This window comes from Mustelus asterias, chromosome 13 (assembly GCF_964213995.1).
Source record: "Mustelus asterias chromosome 13, sMusAst1.hap1.1, whole genome shotgun sequence".
NCBI classification, from domain to species: domain Eukaryota; kingdom Metazoa; phylum Chordata; class Chondrichthyes; order Carcharhiniformes; family Triakidae; genus Mustelus; species Mustelus asterias.
Window position 1 is genome coordinate 107,394,306 of NC_135813.1, and position 16,328 is coordinate 107,410,633.

At 42.3% G+C, this 16,328-nt stretch overlaps 1 protein-coding gene across 7 annotated transcripts in view; it reads right to left on the minus strand.

Moving 5' to 3' along the window:
• Window positions 1-15,555, minus strand: part of LOC144502998 (calcium/calmodulin-dependent protein kinase kinase 2-like) — a 100,723-nt gene extending 85,168 nt beyond the window's left edge. For 2 of the 7 annotated variants that reach the window (XM_078227472.1, XM_078227469.1), the window contains exon 1: window positions 15,437-15,553. Coding sequence is in view for 1 of the 7 variants with exons in the window: in XM_078227475.1 (XP_078083601.1) it covers window positions 15,437-15,442 (6 nt within the window). In the remaining 6 variants the exon portion in view is untranslated. Of the gene's footprint in view, window positions 1-13,636; window positions 13,679-15,200 lie in introns of those variants that run through there. The other 5 variants (XM_078227473.1, XM_078227470.1, XM_078227474.1 and 2 more) reach the window with 4 other exon arrangements.
• Window positions 15,556-16,328: the final 773 nt, after the last annotated feature.

Consider the following 16,328-nt stretch of genomic DNA (forward strand, 5'->3'; position numbering starts at 1 on the left):
CCTGGTTCAACTGCTCCATGTGTGCTGAGTTTCTGTAGGAAGTCCATAGTGTCGTGACAAAAGCTGGGGGTTCTTTGTACAATGGGTTTCAGGATGCCCTCGACATAGCCGGAGAGGTTCTCGCACAGGGTCCCATTGCCCGATACGATGGGACGGCCGGGTGTGTTTGCCTTGTGTATCTTCGGGAGGCAGTAGAGATCTCCAACGTGGGGAGTACGTGGGATGAGAGCACGGAGGGTGTTCTGAAGGTCCAGGTCAAAGGTCTTGATCAGAGTGTTGAGTTGACGGATGTGTTCTTTGGTCGGATCTGTGGGTTCTGTAGTGTTCCTCATTGTTCAGTTGTCGGTACATTTCTTTGCAGTAATCCGTTCTGTTCAGTATGACGATGGCCCCTCCTTTGTCTGCTGGTTTGATGACAATGTTGCGGTTGGTCTTGAGAGCGTGGAAGGCATTGCGTTGTGCTTGGGTGATGTTCGGGGCTGTCTTGAGAGTGTGGCTGATGAATTTGGTGTTGATGCATCTCCTGATGGCTTGGGCATACATGTCAAGTCGAGGGCAGCAGCCTTCCGGAGGGGTCCAATTCGGCTCTTTCCTCTTCGGATGCACTGCCGATCTCTCTGTCAGCTGTTCCGGTTCATTGGCTGTCTCATTGTGTTCGCTGTTGGCCTCTTGGGGTTTGTGGAAGAACTCCCGTAGCCTCATTCGCCTGATGAATTCCTCTGTGCCTGCTGCGAGACTGATAGGGTCTATTTTGGTGGTGGGGCAAAAATTGAGCCCTCGGCTGAGAACTTCGATTTCATCTGATTGAAGAGTGTAGTCCGACAAGTTGACAATGGACTTCCCTGTAGTGGTACTGTTTTCTACTGTGGTACCGGGGGAGGCTTGGTTGCTGCTGGTGGAGATGCCGAGTTTCTCAAGTTTCCTGTTCTTGGTGTGCATGTAGATGGTGTAGTTCCTTTGTCTCGTCTGCTTGGCAGAGTTTCGCAGCTGGTCTGCGTCCTGGGCGCAAGTTGAGAATATGGATTCTATCTTGGTTTCCAGGCTGCGGCGTTTCCCTTGTTTCAGCCAGATTCCCTGCTATTAACCATATCTTGAAAGGAGATATGTACAACTAGGATGACCTGACCTAACCTCATTGGGTGCTGTGACCCCTCCCCTGTCACTCCTTTGGTTGAAAGCCAGAAAACATTCCAGAAGGGCTCAAAGAAGGGGGGACGATAAGAACAGCCATTACCAAGACAAACTCCAGCGAAGACTCACCAACCCTCTGTGGCCTGGGACGACGCAGGAGGGCATGCAAGATCCACCTTCATGTTAAGAGGACCCTGAGTTCATCGGTCAGAGTGAGCTCAGTGAATTGAATCCAACAGCCCAATTGATTTCACCAAACCGGATAGTATCTATTTCTCAGGCAATTAGCCTAGTTTGGGGCAAAGTTAAGTTAATTTATTGTGCAAGAATTGTTTCTTTAACCTGTGAGTGCTTTTAATATAGCAAAGCTTGAACCACAGTGCATTGTCTGTCTCAAAGTAAGAACACCTCGGAAAACATGTTTTGAGTGGTAAACGGTCGAAGTGTCTGTATAGAATATTTCACAGGCAACATAAGGAACTACCATCAGGAATCAACCCTAAATAGCAATGAGTTAGAAAAGTGTAATATTAAGGGATTAACTGAGATGCACCAGGGATAAGTAAAGGTTAGGACTAACATAATAAAGTGAGAAGTAATTAAAGTAATACAAGTGTAAGTAGGCTGGCATAGAATTAGACCAGAAGATCAGGTGACTCACCTGATGAAGGAGCAGCGCTTCGAAAGCTAGTGGCTTTTGCTACCAAATAAACCTGTTGGACTTTAACCTGGTGTTGTGAGACTTCTTACTGTGCCTACCCCAGTCCAACACTGGCATCTTCACATCATAAGTTAAAGTAAGAGGAGTATCTTTTAAGACTTAAGTAATTAGAAAAGATAGCAAGTAAGACCAAGTACGTTTAAGTTTAAGACATGGCAAGTGAGTTCAGTTGAGTGGAATGTGTAATCTGTCACATGTGGGAGGTCATGGATCATACTAGATGACCACGTGTAGTAAGGGCTCCCAACTGCAGAAACTTGAGCTCTGGGTTTCAGAGCTTGAATGGTGGCTGGAGACAATGTGACACATCTGCAAGGTTGAGGGTTACATGGGTAGCACAATTAAAGAGGTGTTCACACCACAGCTCAAGCAACTAGAGCAGAGAAGGGTAACTACCAGGCAGTCCAAGAGAAACAGACAGGTAATGCACGAGTCCACAGAGGTCCTGCTCTCAAATCGGTTTTCCATTCTGGAAATGAGGACATTCGTTCATTCAAGGGAGTGCAGTCAGAGCCAAGTTTCTGGCACCACAAGCGGCCTGACTGTACAGGAGAGGAGGAAGGAAGAGCGTTAGTGATAGGGGATTCATTAGTTAGAAGAACAGATGTTTTAAAGGGCACAGATGTGACTCCAAGATGGTGTGTTGCCTCTTTGGGGCCAAGAATGTCACTGAATGGCTGCAGGGTATCCTAAAAAGGGAGAGTGATAAGCCAGAGATTGTGATACACGTTGGTACCAACAATATAGGCAGAATGCAGGAAAAGGTCTTGCATCAAGAATCCAGGGAGCTAGGTAGCGGATTAATAATCAGGACCTCAAAGGTTGTAATCTCTGTATTATTCCTGGTGCCACGTGCTACTGAGTACACAAATAGGAGAATAGGACAGATGAATGTGTGGCTCAAGAGTTGCTGCAGGAGGGAGGGTTTTAGATTCCTACATAACTGGGACCACATTTGGGGAAGGTGGGACATGTCCAAACAAGATGGTATCCAGCTGAACCAGAATGGGACCAGCAGCCTTCCGGGTGGGCTTGCTAGTACTGTTGGGAGAAGTTTAAACTAGTTTGGCAAGAGGATATGACACAAAATGTTGGTACATTAGGGATACTGCATACTGTAGTAAAGGAACCAAGACAGAGGGAGTTCAGCCATGTTGAGCTCCAAGGGAGTAAGGCAAAGCTGGGTGGCCTCTACTTTAATGCTAAGAGCGTTATAGGTAAGACTGATGAGTTAAGGGCGTGGACTGATGCATGGAATTGTGATATTGTTGCCATCACATATGTGATTGAGGGAGAAGCAAGATTGGCAATTCAATATTCTGGGATATCGGATCTTCAGGCGAGACAGGGAAGGGTGTAAAAGAGGTACTGTCACACTACTAATTAGTCAGTTACTACAGTAAGGAAGAACGATATCTTCAAAGGGTCTTCAATTGAGGCTGTGAATAGGGCTTAGAAATAAATTGGGGGCATTTACATTGCTGGGAGTGTATTTTGGGCCCCCAACTAGTCAGTGGGTAATAGAGGAGCAGATATGTAGACACTTCAGAGGTGTGTAAAAAATAATAATGGGGCAATTATATTAGGGGATTTCAACTTTCCCAACATTAACTGGGATAGTCATGGTATAAAGGGGGCAGATTTTTTGAAACGTATTCAGGATAGCTTATGTCAATATGTAGATGTTCCAACAAGGGACGGTGTAGTGCTGGATCTAATTCTGGGGAGTGAAGTCTGACAGGTGTTCAAGGTGGCAATGGGGGAGCATTTTAGTGAAAGCGACCACAATGCAGTATGATTTAAGTGTTATGGAAAAGGAAAAAGCTGGTCTGCAAAAAGCAATTTTGGATTGGGGAAAGGCAGATTTTATTACAATGAGGCAAAATCTGGCCAACGTAGACTCGGAACAGTTTCTTGTAGGAAAATCTATAACAGAGCAGTGGAAAGCATTCAAAAAGGAAATGGGGAAGTACAGGCTCAACATGCTCCCTTTAGGGTGAAATGTAGGAACAGCAAGCCCAGAGAGCGCTGGATGTCAAGGAATATTCAGGACATAGGATAAGAAAGAGGCTTTTAGCAGGTACAGAGGAAGCAACTCAGCAGAGGCCTTAGTAGAGTATAGAAAGTACAGGGGGAACTCAAGAAAGCAAATAGGAGAGCAAAGAGGGGCTGTAGAACCCTGGGATACACTCATCTGTTCACCCCACCAGCCCCCAACCTGCCGAGGGTTGTGAAGGCTCAGTCATTGAGTGTGTTCAAAGCAGAGGTTAATAGATTTCTAGATACCAATGATATCAAGGGACATAGGTATAGTGCAGGAAAAGGACGCTGAGGTGCAAGATCAGCCATGGTCTAATTAAATGGCAGAGCAGGCTTAAGAGGCCAAAAGGCCTATTCCTTATCCTATGCTCCTAGCAATATTATAGATAATGGGCAGCAATGTGGCACAGTGGTTAGCATGGCTGACTCACAGCACCAAGGACCTGGATTCAATTCCAGCCTTGGGTGACTGTGTGGAGCTTCTATGCTCGCCCAGTGTCTCCGTGGGTTTCCTCCAGATGCTCTGGTTTCCTCCCATACTCCAAAGATGTGCAGGTTAGGTTGATTGGCTATGCTAAATTGCCCCTTAGTGTCCCAAGATGAGTAGGTTAGGGGGATTAGCAGGGTAAATACATGGGGTTACAGGGATAGGTCTAGGTAAGATGTTCTGTTGGAAAGTCTGTGCAGACTTGATGGGCCGAATAGCTTCCTTCTGCACTATAGGGATTCTATGATTAGCATCTTGTTTTATGTAGAATTAGGAATCTTAAAATAGATACAGAATCCAGTCCGTATGATATCCACTCGAGGCCTCAGGTTCTTTCCCTCTAGCTTTAATAGCTCACTCAAGTTCAGTCTAGTACTGTATCATGATGAACACCTAACAAATACAAGAACATGCAACAAAAGTGTACTATTCTATGACACCAAGGCATAATTTAACTATTTATGAATCAAACAAGTCCGTTTCTTTCTAATTATTTTTGGGAGAACTCAGAATATATCATGAAAAAAATATACAATCTAGTTCCACAGCAAAAAGATAATCTTTGTGAGAATTATACAAGTAGAGGTTTAGAGAAATTAAGTTTAAAATGTGCAGTCGCTACATCAATCAAAAAAACAATAAGCATTGACCATTTAATTAATGTTAATTTCAAAGCTACACCAAGACTGCAAATAGTTTTTGGTTCAGTCTCAGACAGTTGACATGGTGACAGATGGTGTTATTGGTTAGGGAGCAGAGTTTGTGGTGGTATATTCTCAACATCCAGCTATACCTCACCTCCATCTCTCTCAACCAATCCACTATCTCTCACTTCTCACAGAGTGTGGGAAGAGCAGAACTTTCTGGCCAACACTGACTCCTGGTCCAGCCACACCACCTTATATCCTTGTTTTTATATCTCTCCATGACATTGATTCCCCCAGCAATACAGCCCTCAAGGGGTCTACTGCATATCCTAATTTTGATCACTCCACCAATGGCAGATGGTGTCCGTAGCCTCTTAGGCCCCATGTTCTCGATTTCCCTCCATAAACATCTGTCACAGCAAAAAGATGATAATCTTTGTAAGAATTATATAAGTGCAAGTTTGTCACCCTTTCGCTCCTTACCTCCCTCTCCCTTTAAGACTCACCCTAAACCAAGCAAGTATCTCATATGGCCTGGTGTCCAATTTTGTTTATTAACGTTCCTGTGAAGCATTTTGGCACTACATTAAAGGTGTTATCTGAATGTAAAGTGCTGTTATTCAGTGAAGGGAGTTAAAATTTATGTTTTCTTTCTCCTCTGTCTGGTGTCTTTTCTAAAAATGCTATTTCAATTGAACCAAAATGTAAGAGACCAGAGTCAAAAAATTAAAGTTTGCTCATAACATCTAAGAAAATCAGGAATCATCTTGAGTACTGTACTTGCCAAAACAAAATACAACAGTTGACCTGCACCCTGTTGCCAACACAATTAGTGTTAAAAACGTAATTTCCTAACCTTTAATCCATTCTCCACAGCTCAATAAATCTAATTCATCTAGTTGCCATTACATTAATCTTTAATTCTTGATAATTTCACTAAGAATATATTATAGCAACTATTACAAATATAATGCAGAACACTTTTTTTAGAAACGCAGAAGTCATTAATTTAAAATTAAAGAACTTAAAGTAAGATAGTAAAATATTTTGGGATCTCATGATAATCTCACTGATTTTATAAAAGTTTCTGTAACTTTGTTTCAACATTCTCAACCATAAACCACAGGCTGAGAATATGTTGCTGCACAGGGTGTGATTGGGGTAGCAAGGGATGGTGGTGTTGTGGGAGAAAGATCACATCATTTAACATTTCTGCTCCTGGTTATCCAACAACACTGATAGAAAATAGTCTTTATGCTGATGTTTGGAGAAGATAGGAGCAGGCTCCTACAATCACATATCCTGTTAACTCAATGTCTGGCTTCACGTATGAAGAATAGCCACAGGTAAGGTGCTAAGGGTGTCTGGCATTCTTGGAACTATCTCAACACGACAAGAACTTTAATTTATATAGCATCTTTAATGTAATAAAAGATCCCAAGGTGCCTCATGGCAGCATTGTCAAACACAATTTGGCACTAAACCACAGGGGATATTAGAGCAAATGACGAAAAGCTTGGCAAAGATGTTTGTTTCATGTGAGTGTTGTTATGAAGTCCAATTACCTTAAGGGTAAGAGAGGCAGTCAGGAACTTCAACTCCTGACAGGCCTAATTTTTATGCACGTGCAGACCAGGAGCGAGCTGCACATGCGCAGCTCTTCATTTTTAATTTCTTTGGGCCCAGCACCGTTCTGCATAGAGGACAACAGTGTGAAAAGCTGTGTCACGTGATCAGGAGCAGCACACTATTGGAGATCAGTGTCCAACATACTGGGGAATCCAGGAGAACGGAACCTTGGGAGACAAAACGGAAACCCTGCGATAAAGGCAAAATACTGCAGTTGCTGGAATCTGAAACAAAAACAGAAAATGCTGGAGAAACTCAGTAGACCTGACAGCATCTGCGGAGAGAGAATAGAGCAATGTTTTGATTTGGGATGACCCTTCATCAGAGCACCCTGCGAGATAGGCTGTCATTGATGCCATCTAAGTTGGAGCAAATTTTGGAGAGAATTCCCAGGTTAGACCTTCAAAGGCGAGGACTGGAAACCCTCAGGAGAGAAAGAGAGTTTCATCGAGATTGATACACTCAGTGTTTAGTGATGTCTGGATGGATTGTTGGAAAATCCATGGATTCTGTCTTGGTCACATCTGTCATTTATTGTGTATGTGGTGTGTTTGATCAGAGTCTGCTTGTTAATTTGCACATATCTTTTTAAAAATTCATTCGTAGGTCACGGGCATCGCTGGCTGGCCAGCATTTATTGCCCATCCCTAGTTGCCCGAGGGCAATTGAGTCAACCATTGCTGTGGATCTGGAGTCATATGTAGGCCAGACCAAATAAGGATGGCAGATTTCCTTCCCTAAAGGACATTTGTGAACCAGAAGGGTTTTAATATTATTTCATATTACCCACCACATATTATCCCAGAGTATAAGATAGATGTTGTAAATTGCTTTAACTTTCTGATCTTGTATAGTAAACTTTATTTTTGTTTGTTCAAAACCCATGGAATTGCATGGCTATATTCTCTTAGCAAGCATCTAGAATCGCAAACTTTGTCTACTTTATACAAACGTTATTAATCCTCAACTGGTTCTTACCATAAACACTGGGGCCCGGTCAAGGATCCTAACATAAATTGGGGGCTTGTCCGAAATCTTGAATCCTCAGACAAACACAAGTGCTGGTACTTGCTGAGTTTAGAGTTGATATCATTTTCACAATGAATTTTACTATACTGACAAAGGATCACAAAGAAAGAGAGGCAGAAAGATTTAGGAAAGGAATTCCAAAGCTCAAGGCCTCAGCATTTAAGGCTAATAATGGAGGGATTAAAATTGGGTTGCACAGAAGACTGGAACTGGAGGAGTACAGATATCTCCGATGCTGTAGGAGGTTACAGAGATATGCAAATACAAGGTCATATAGCAATTTGAAGACAAGGATGAGAATTTTAAAATTCAGGCAGTACTAAACCATGAACAAACGTAGGTTAGCGAGCATGGAGATGAGGAGGATTGATGAGACTTGGTGCAAGTTATGATATGGATAGTGTAAGAGGGGGTTTAGAATGACTTGGGACTAGAAGACTAACAAATCAGAGTAGATGAATTTAGAGTGAAGTCACAAAGGTACTGTTACATATATTACGAAGGTACTGTTTGCATAGATATATATAACCACTGTTAGAGAATTTAGATATGCATTTCTAAATATTCTGTATTAAAAGCATATATACCTTGGTCAATAGCACAACGCACTAAGGCATGATGGGCTTAGCCAAGTAAAAAGAAATACAGTCTTTGGAACAATACAGCTACTGAGTGCAGGGGGAAAAACAATTCTTATCAGCGTCTCCAGGCTGTCTTCCAAGGACTGCTGGAGTTCTCAGACAGGCCAAATGAACAGACTATACATTATACAAGATAAGGGAAAGTCTAGAGTATCAAGAGACTGTGATCACGAGAGGTCACGGGCTCAAGGTGAGAGGGGTGAAGTATAACTCAGATATCAGAGGGACGTTTTTTACACAGAGGGTGGTGGGGGCCTGGAATGCGCTGCCAAGTAGGGTGGTGGAGGCAGGCACGCTGACATCGTTTAAGACTTACCTGGATAGTCACATGAGCAGCCTGGGAATGGAGGGATACAAACGATTGGTCTAGTTGGACCAAGGAGCGGCACAGGCTTGGAGGGCCGAAGGGCCTGTTTCCTGTGCTGTACTGTTCTTTGTTCTTTGTGAGAAACTCTTAAAGTTCATGAACTAATCATGCAGTCCCATGTTGATTTGGAGTAAATGTTAAGGGCCAAGGTAAATAATCCATACTAATAATAATTGGCTCACACCCGGCTGGGATGGGCAGAGAGGCGGGCAAATGACTTTTAAAAATTGTATAATTATAATACTGAGAGCGATGTACTTTTAGAGTGATTTTGGATTGCCACCAAAATCACCCTCCCTCGCTGCGTTGAACCAAGCTTGGGAAATAAAGAAACATCTTTAACCAGAATACTGCCTCCGCAAGTCTTTGTGTTAGCTGAGAAAGCCAGCATAATACATGGCATCTGAAAAAGCTGCAACAGATAGCTAAGTTTTGTGAAGCTCAAAACTTGTAGCTTGTGGAAGAGGAGATGCTGGTGAGAAGTGCATTGGAATAGTCAAGTCTGGAGGTAATAATGGAAAATAAGGAAATGGCAGGTAGATTGGACAGATATTTTGCATCTGTCTTTTGTAGAGGATAAAAATAACATCCCACAAATAAGTGTGCGTCAAGAGGTAAAAATAAGGGAGGAACTTAAAATGACTGAAATCACCAGGGAAAGAGTACGGAGAAAATTATTAGAACTAAAAACTGATAAGTCCCCAGGTCCTGATAGACTTCATCCTAGCATTTTAAATTGGATGCTGAATTAGTAGATCGACTGGATTTAATTTTCCAAAATTCCTCAGGTTCTGGAAAGGTCTGATCAGATTGAAAAATAGATAGGAGACAGAAAGCAGAAACCTACAGGCCAGTTAACTTAACATCTGCCATAGGGAAAATGCTGGTTTTGTGAAAAGGAAATCGTATTTGACTAATTTATTAAGAGATCTTTGAGGATGTAACAAGCAACATTGATAAAGGGAAATCTTTATGATCAAAACCAAAGCATCCAATCTCTGTAGTTACCTCTTTTAAACCCAACAAAACTTGTAGGGAGGAATCCCTTCTCAAAAGTGTCTATTATTTATTTATTATGCAAATAAAGCCATTTAAAAGGAACTCAACTAAATGGCTTGTCTGTTTAATGCCTGAACTAGTTCAGAGCTGGTGTCATTTGAACTGGTGTCAACAACTGGCTTTTATTGCTTGCGAATGACCATCTGTGCAAAAACCTTAGTGCGCTGCAGGATTATCTGGCATCACTGAGTTAATATCCTTCTAAAGCAACAGGAGCTAGTATATTACAGAAGACACGGTGGGCGGCACAGTAGCACAGTGGTTAGCACTGCTGCTTCACAGCTCCAGGGACCTGGGTTCGATTCCCGGCTTGGGTCACTGTCTGTGTGGAGTTTGCACATTCTCCTCGTGTCTGCGTGGGTTTCCTCCGGGTGCTCCGGTTTCCTCCCACAGTCCAAAGATATGCGGGTTAGGTTGATTAGCCATGCTAAAGTTGCCCCTTACTGTCCTGGGATGCGTAGATTAGAGGGATTAGTGGGTAAAATATGGAGGGATATGGGGGTAGGGCCTGGGTGGGATTGTGGTCGGTGCAGACTCGATGGGCCGAATGGCCTCTTTCTGTACTGTAGGGAAGACATGTTTGTTGTTCATCTGCTCACATTATCCCAGACAACTTTGAAATTGGATTGAAAAAGAAGTGGAGTCTTCTGAGGGGCCAGCTTCTAAGTTGGGCAACAGAAATGACAATCACTCTTCCAATGTTCTTCTGAAAAGTCTTCCCCTTATCGTTCACTGAAGCAGATGGCAGGTACAAATAAGAGCCCTGCTGAAGTTTTCAGACAAACAATAATCAGTCGTCTCCACCCATTTAACAAAATTACAAGCCCATAAACTAGCATTCTATTATTTATGCTGTGGAGATATCCAAAAAAGATCTTGATTTAACCCATTTCATATTAATGAGGCAGAATACTACCATAGAATCCTACAGTGCAGAAGGAGGCCATTTGGCCCGAATCTACACCAACCACAATCCTATCCAGACCCTATCCCCATAACCACATATAATCTATGCAGTGTTTACAATTATCACCCTCTGGTTCAATGTTGTGACTCTCCTCCTGTGCAAAGATTAATAACTAAATGAACAATTTATTAATATGAACATTTGGCACAATGATAGAAAATTGTGATAAGAGTGAGTTACTTGCAGCTTCACTAGTGAACCAGGCATATTGAACTGTTTAAAGACCTGTCTTTTAAAAAAATAATAGACGACACTGACTAAAACATGGCTGCCACAAGTCACCTGATGGTTGATACTGTAAAACCAACTACTTCTCTGGAAAATCGATAAAAATTGAGCTACAGATCTGTTACACAGAATTTCACACCTTGAGTGGGAGGTCAGTTTCAAGAGTCACTTCAAACAGATTCATGAAAAGAATACATTAAAAATGCAAAGTGCTGGACTTTTAATCCACTGTAATTTTATGAAGGATATGGGAGCTGCTCCCTAGCCAGTTACACTACACCAGAGACTCAAGTTCCCCTGTGGAGGACAAAATAACCCCTTCGCCTGTTGATTTATATCTCAAAAATGTATCAAAAAATTTCTGAGATGAAAGGTTAAAAAACTGGGATTGCTACAACAGTAGCAAGACATGCCAAATTGAATTCCCTTCCGGGAATATACAGAAATTAGTTTAAAACTGGCATTGCCAAGCAGAGAGGAAATAAACAACAACAATCATCTGACACCCTGCTGTAAAAGAACAAGATCTCTCTCTCTCTCTCTGAAGCCAGAGTATCTTCAACTGATTGCAGACCCGAATAAAATCAACTCCAATCTCCTACAGAAACCATCCAACTGCAACATTCCACAACCTACACCTCACGAATAAGCAAAGGACTTAATTGTATATTTTTAAAATTTTAACTAACTTTCTCACTGCTGATATGTTCGTACCATTGCATCTTTTATTTTTCTCCAGCTTTAATAACGAATAAACTTTCTTTAGACTCAAGAGAACTTGGTTTGATTGGCTCCATAATTAGAAATAAATACATTTGGATCAAAAAGCCATCTAGAGGAATGAAAAATAAACTCTTGTTTAACAATACCCTCATTTTATTCCTTGTATTTTGTAATGTACTTTATACTGTGCGAAGCCCACCTTAGATAGCTATATGCATGCAATCTTTCCATTAACAATCAGTACAGAACTCGGGTATTGTTGAAAAAAAAACATTTTTGTCAAAGCTTTTCATCTGGCATTCACCTTGACAATCACAATAATACCAATGTCAGCTGAAACAACTTTATACTGCATGAGAAGAATGTACTGACTGGTTGGCAAGTGGACTGATTGGTAGCGGCACTATTTCTTGACAAATACATGAAGAGGATGGGAATAGAGGGATATGTCCCCAGAAGGGTAGGGGATTTTAGTTAAGTCAAGTAGCATAGTCAGTGCAGGCTTGGAGGGCCGAAGGGCCTGTTCCTGTGTTGTAATTTTCTTTGTTCTTACTATGAAAATGCACCAGTTAATGGTGACTGACTTTTCAAACAATGCATGGCAGTTAACTCTTAAACCAGGCAGCTTGACTCAAATTGATCAAGGCATTGCCCCAAGAAATGGATGAACGAATGGCTAGTACTTATTTTGTTTAGCTGAAACAGATGTAATGTGTGTACATATTCTGTCAGTCACCATTAACTGATGCATTCTTCATGGCAACGCCTCTATCAGAGTCCACTTGCGAACCAATCAGCACTCTCTTTTCTCATACAGTATAAAGTTGTTTTCCCAACATTAGTGTTCTTGCAATTGTGCTGATGAATGCAAGATGAAAAGCTTCAACAAAATGTATTTTTTCAGCAATAATCTTTCTATTCTTCAGTCAACTAACCAAAAGTCAAACTGGAGTATGTGAGAATGAATTAAGCAGATCTTTTGTACAGATCAACTAATGCACACTGATGAAACAACATTTTCTCTGACGAAAACTCAAATAAACTCAATTTTATTTTGTTAATAAAAGCAGAGTTTTATAGTGGAAAGGTAGAAAAAGTCAGATATTCATGGGAAGCAGGAACATTTGTTTACAAAGAAAACAAGGCATTAAAAAGGAGACTCAGAGTACCTAAGAACAATACATTCTAATGATGGCAAGGAATTTTAAACAAGTAGGTCAAAACAGAGTAACAATCATGGGAAATTATTTGATGATGATATAGAATCCCTGCAGTGCAGGAGGCCATTTGGCCCAGTGACAACAATCCCATCCAGGCCCTATCCCCTTAACATCACATATTTCCCCTGCTAGCCCCCCCGATACCAAAGAACAATTTAGCATGGTCAATCAACCTAACCCACATATCTCTGGATTGAGGAAGGAAACTGGAGCAGCCGGGAGAAACCCACACAAACACGGGGTGAATGCGCAAACTCCACAAACCACACCAGGGTCCCTGGTGCTATGAGGTAGCAGTGCTAACCACTGTGCATTGTTCTCTTATATCATTCCTGTAGCACTAAAACATGCTACAGCAGCTGTGTTATAAATGTAACTGAGATTTTTGTTAAGGTTTGCTGGAATGGTTTGATGGAAAAGCTACATGCATCTTCATAAACGGAAGTAGCCCCAGAAAATAAATTCCCATTGTTTACAAAGAACAGTTGAAAGCCATGCGTATGGACTGACCACAAGCAAGTCAAATCTCAAGAAAATAATAAAAGGAAAGATGATAGCACTTCAGATACAAAGAATTACTCTGAAGTCCAGTCAGTGATTGTTATGCTGGAAAATGAGCTGAAAGCCATTCTATAGCAGTGCTCATTAATTAACAGATTTTGCAATCAGTGGCAAAGGATCAGCACTTGCTGCTCATTACATTTAGTTGCCCCCGAGACATATCAGGAGTTTTGAACAACCACTTACAGAATTTCGAGTTCCTTTTCAGAATATCTCTCTCCACAGGATCTATGGTGTGAGAGCAAGGTAAGCAACAGTGCGTCTCTACAGGCAATCAAATTGAAGCATCCCCAGACATGCAGTTTAACTAGTATAAACACATTAGGACAGGGCCTCCCAAACTGGGTTCAATTCCAGCCTTGGGTCACTGCTTGTGTGGAGTTTGTACGTTTTCCCTGTGTCTGTGTGGGTTTCCTTCGGGTGCTCAGGTTTCCTCCCACAGTCCAAAGATGTGCTGGTTAGGTGGATTGGCCATACTAAATTGCCTATTAAGTGTCAAGGGGACTAGCAGGGTAAATATGTGGGGTTACGGTGATAGGGCCTGGGTGGGCTTGTTGTCAGTGCAGACTCGATGGGTTACATGGCCTCCTTCTGCACTGCAGGAATTCTATGATAAGTTTTTTGACTAAGGAACTCTTGACATCCCCCCTCCCCCCGGACCAGGCCTTTTGTTTTTAAAATTGCTGCATTCTGTTGCAATCTCTCACACTTCAATATTTAACACATTCTCCATTTCTTTTGTTCTAACAGAGCCAAAAGGACTCAAAACATTAACTGCTTTCTCTCCTTAGAGGCTACCAGACTTGCTGAGTTTTTCCAACAACCTTTGTTCTTGTTGCTACAATATTGTATTGTGTTCCTTGTCCGTCACTCTCAACTCAATCTCAAATTGCTCCCAACATTACTTCATCCTGATACTATTTTAACTCAAAAAATGCTTGCCAAATTGAGGACGAGGTTAATGTTAGTGTGTTGCATAACTCAACTAGATAAAATGTACAAATAAATTCAAGCCCACTGCAACTGAAATCTTAGTGAAGCACACCGGTAAGGCAGCGGCACTAAAATGTTGCCCGACTTATTTTTCAATGAAATCATTGTGATACTGCTTGTAACTAATAAACACTTTTTTCTAGCATTTAAATAGAAACAGGTACAGTACAATCTGTTTGTGTATAACGTGGAAGTCAACAAATCAAATTAAACGTAGAAAAGCAAAATGTCAAAGGAGCGATGAAAATCTTTTCCAAAATTTTGCAATTCATACTTTTCCCTTCACCCTGACATCATTAACGATTAAACAGTTAAGATTTTCAGGCATTTTCGCCAAAACATGATTTCTAAAAAAAACACTGGACGCCCACACAATTCCAAAATCAAATATTCTCTTTCATCTCCCCGCCCAATCCATATGCTGACATGGAACACTGCAATAACTGGGACTTGACAAGAAGAATGAACGGCGAGGCAGGGAGGATCCAGCAAAATCCCCAGGGATTGCGGCTGGAAAGCTTTTGCATGTGTACAATTCCCTGCGCCACACACACAGCCCTCTGTAAGGAACAGAAAAGGGGGAGTGTGGGAGGGAGCCCCAGGCCTGCCACAGACAGTGAAGACAGCCCTCCCTCCCTGCTGTCCCCGGTAAATAACAATAAATAACACGCCTCACTTCCACACTCATGCTGTGATATAAAATTCAAAATTGAAGTAGAACCACCGCCATCAGTAAACGCCCATTCGCATTTTCTACCTCTACATTTCCTCCTCCAGCGATAAAAAGGATGCTTGAGGATGCTGCTGGGTTTCCCCCAAAACCGAGGAAAATCGGCATCAACTCCCTTCTTCGTGCCAAATAAATAATATCTGCGCACAGTTGCCGGCGACAATCATTCGTTGCCCCGATCGAGGGTGACAGCTACACCGTTACAGGAACGGGCGGCCACCGCGGCAACACGACAGCTCTGAAAATACCGAAGAGAGCAGCACCTTCATGACAAGTCGCTCCGTCCCCGCGTCCCGAAGCTCCACTTCCCGGCGCCACAGGCTGAGGCGGCTCGAGCGCACCGTCCGGCCAACGGGCATCTGGCGCTGCTGCGGCTGCGCACAACCGGCCTCCGCCCCCGGTCTGATTGACATGCGTCTCAACCAATCAGAAGCGGGATGCAGTGTCTCACAGGAAACAACAGTTCTCCCCCTACTGCAATGGGGGGATAATGAAACAGAGGGAGGCTACTTCTAAAAGTACCTTTATTCATTCAGGGTACGTGGGCATCCTTGGCTGGCCAGCATTTATTGATGTGGAGATGCCAGCGTTGGACTGGGGTAAACACAGTAAGAGTTTTAACAACACCAGGTTAAAGTCCAACAGGTTTATTTGGTAGCAAATGCCATTAGCTTTCGGAGCGCTGCTCCTTCGTCAGATGGTCGTCCATCTGACATATGGTCGTCCATCTGACAAAGGAGCAGCGCTCCGAAAGCTAATGGCATTTGCTACCAAATAAACCTGTTGGACTTTAACCTAGTGTTGTTAAAACTCTTACAGCATTTATTGCCCATCCCTAGTTGCCCTTGGAGGGCAGTTGAGACTCAACCACATTGCTGTGGCTCTGGAGTCACATGTAGGCCAGACCGGGTAAGGACAGCAGATTTCCTTCCCTAAAGGACATTAGAGATCCATATAGGGTTTTCCAACAATCAACAATGGTTTCATGGTCATCAGTAGGTTCTTAATTCCAGATAATTTTTATTGAATTCAAATTCCACCAACTGCCGTGGTGGGATTCGAACCCAAGTTCCCAGAAAATTAGCTGAGTTTCCAAGCATTTAATAAATAGTGGCAAACACAGACTATCTAAATATATGGCATTAAAAAGGATTA